The following is a 2,500-nucleotide window of genomic DNA, read 5'->3' on the forward strand; positions in this document are numbered from 1 at the left end:
ATAAAGTGATACAACCACTTTCTTTTGCTTCTGAGAGCGTGGCTGGGCAGGTAAAGAGCATCTGTAAGCTGGTTCAGAGTCAGAATTGTATTTTCAGAACTGTTAGTAACACCTCAGCAAGCTACTGTCAGGTATTAGGTTGACTGTGACCTTTTCCCTAGTGGCTGCTTGCTGCCTCATATGCATGTCAATAGCAGTGACACAGGCATGAGGCAGACTAAGTGACTGACTTTCTGGTCAGCAGCTGACTGGAAGGGATTAAAGCATCACTCACTGAGCTTTATTGATCTGTATTTGGCTTGTGCTACAATCAGAGTGTTATAATATAAGTGAATAAAAGTAAAGACCTAAAGTGGTTTTGCACCCATTTAGCTTGTCTCACCAGGAATAAGATATAAATTGAATTAGTGTCATTTCAGGTTCCACCCAACTGGAGCCTGTAACTACAGCTCAGAGATATGCAAACTAAATGACGGCTCTCTCCTGCTAGGAACAACACACACAGACAAGCTTGGTACCATTGGAAAGCACTTAATCTAACCTTTAATTTGATATATGGCATGTCTTATTATCTTTAAAATTGACGGAGATACCTCTCAATATGTTATGCAAATTATGTTCGCCTGAGGTCCGAGTTTTACAAACGTATTGACAGCTCTCTCCTGCTAGGAACAACATACACAGACAAGCTTGGTACCATTGGAAAGCACTTAATCTCGGGAGCCCCTTTCACACGTGATCCCTGATGACTGACGGTGCTGAAAATCATTAAGCTCACAAAGTACAACGTCTTAGAAGGACATGAAAGCACAGAAATCCACCCCAAAGGAAATGCGTTATACATAAGCCATTTTGTGAAGGCTCATGGGCTGTCACACACATTAACCCGTGGGCTGGGGTCCGGCGCGACCCCAGCCCACGGAACCTCCCCGTCCCGCGTCCTCCCGGGGTCCGGCGCGACCCCAGCCCCCTGTACCTCCCCGTCAGGCGTCCTCCCGGGGTCCGGTGCGACCCCAGCCCACGGAACCTCCCCGTCAAGCGTCCTGCCGGGGTCTTGGCGCCGCGTTAGAAACCCATTCTTTCGTAGCTCTCATTGTGGCGTTCGTGTGCAGCCTTGTTCATTGTGGCCATTTGCTAAATTTTCGTGCCCAGAGCGAGTCGCTGCGTGTGAAGAGCCAGTGGCATCGATGTTTCCACAGCGAGTCACTGATCAGCGCGCTGCTGTTGGCAGGTTTAGTTGAGGTTAGGGTGGTCTGTCGAGGAGCTCCCGCCCCCTGCGACTTGTCCACCGGTCTGCGGGGGAGTTGAGCCTGGTTGTAAACCTCCACACAGTGCGGTTCTCAGAGTAATGGCTGTCTACAAGAAGACGGAACATCTGGCAGATGTGGTCCGCAGGTGTCCACATCACCAGAATGGAGACGGTAAGAAAAGCGTTTCAGTGAAATAATACCTTCTGTTTTAAAATGTTTGTTAAAAGAAAACGAGAGAGAGAGAGATGCTTTGGCTTTGTTTTTCCTTTTCAGCTGCAGACCATCGCAGTCATTTGATCAGAGTGGAGGGCAGCCAAAGGCCTGAGTATCTTGAGGATTACAACACAAAAAGGCACAGTGTGACTGTTCCCTAAGAGCCGCCCCAGGTATCACTGCCTCTCACTTCTGACCTTTCCCCTAACGTAGCAATTAAATGTTATCATTCTGTTGTGCCTCTCGTTCTGCTTTCACAGTTTGTCATCCCTGAAATTACCTGTGCACTAAACGACTACTATCCTGCATGTGTTTCAGCCGGGCTCAGAGATCACCACAATCCTTTTCAACTTCATGTGCAACAGCTCCTGCATGGGAGGCATGAACCGCAGACCCATCCTCACCATCCTGACCCTTGAGACTTCAGAGTACGTATGGTTTCATCTACCAGGATTGGTGTGAGCTGAAATGTATTTGCTGGATAAAGAGTAGTGTTACATGGAAACCGAGGGTCGACGTGGTGTAACTTGATCTCCTGCTTTATGTATTTGCCTGTTTTATGTTTATTTTGTTTCTAAACTTCAACTTGAAGTTGAAGTTGTGCATCACTGTTATCCCACCTCAAAGATAGCTTTTGCAGCCTTAGTAAATGTTTTTCTACTGTCTTTTAGCGGACAACTTTTGGGCCGAAGATGCTTCGAGGTGCGTGTCTGCGCGTGTCCCGGCAGGGATCGTAAAACAGAGGAGGCAAATAGTGCCAAACTTCAGACAGGGGCCAAACAAGTGAAGAAAAGAAGTATGTGTTTGTTTATTAATGCTGGGTTTGTCTTTGCACCTTGGCTGTCTTCTATCTTACGGATCACGTTTTGCTTTTCTAGAAAGTGCCCCAGCAACAGATCCTTAAATGTGCAAAAGGAAGTCTGGCTCAAGCACAGACGTGGAGGAAGTACTTATGTTGCCAGTTAGTACACACACAAAGTATTTAAAAAACTAGTGTTGTCACAGAATTGCAGCTCTCAATTTAAATCCTTTTTTTT

At 46.8% G+C, this 2,500-nt stretch overlaps 1 protein-coding gene across 1 annotated transcript; it reads left to right on the forward strand.

The window, feature by feature from the left end:
- Positions 1 to 1,025: 1,025 nt before the first annotated feature.
- Positions 1,026 to 2,389, forward strand: LOC129603060 (cellular tumor antigen p53-like). The gene is given in 5 exon segments (XM_055502648.1): positions 1,026 to 1,421; positions 1,524 to 1,636; positions 1,782 to 1,891; positions 2,135 to 2,259; positions 2,342 to 2,389. Coding segments are annotated over 5 exon segments (447 nt in total). The 5' UTR covers positions 1,026 to 1,348; the 3' UTR covers positions 2,368 to 2,389.
- The last annotated feature ends 111 nt before the right edge of the window (positions 2,390 to 2,500 follow it).

This window comes from Betta splendens, chromosome 15, assembly GCF_900634795.4.
Source record: "Betta splendens chromosome 15, fBetSpl5.4, whole genome shotgun sequence".
NCBI classification, from domain to species: domain Eukaryota; kingdom Metazoa; phylum Chordata; class Actinopteri; order Anabantiformes; family Osphronemidae; genus Betta; species Betta splendens.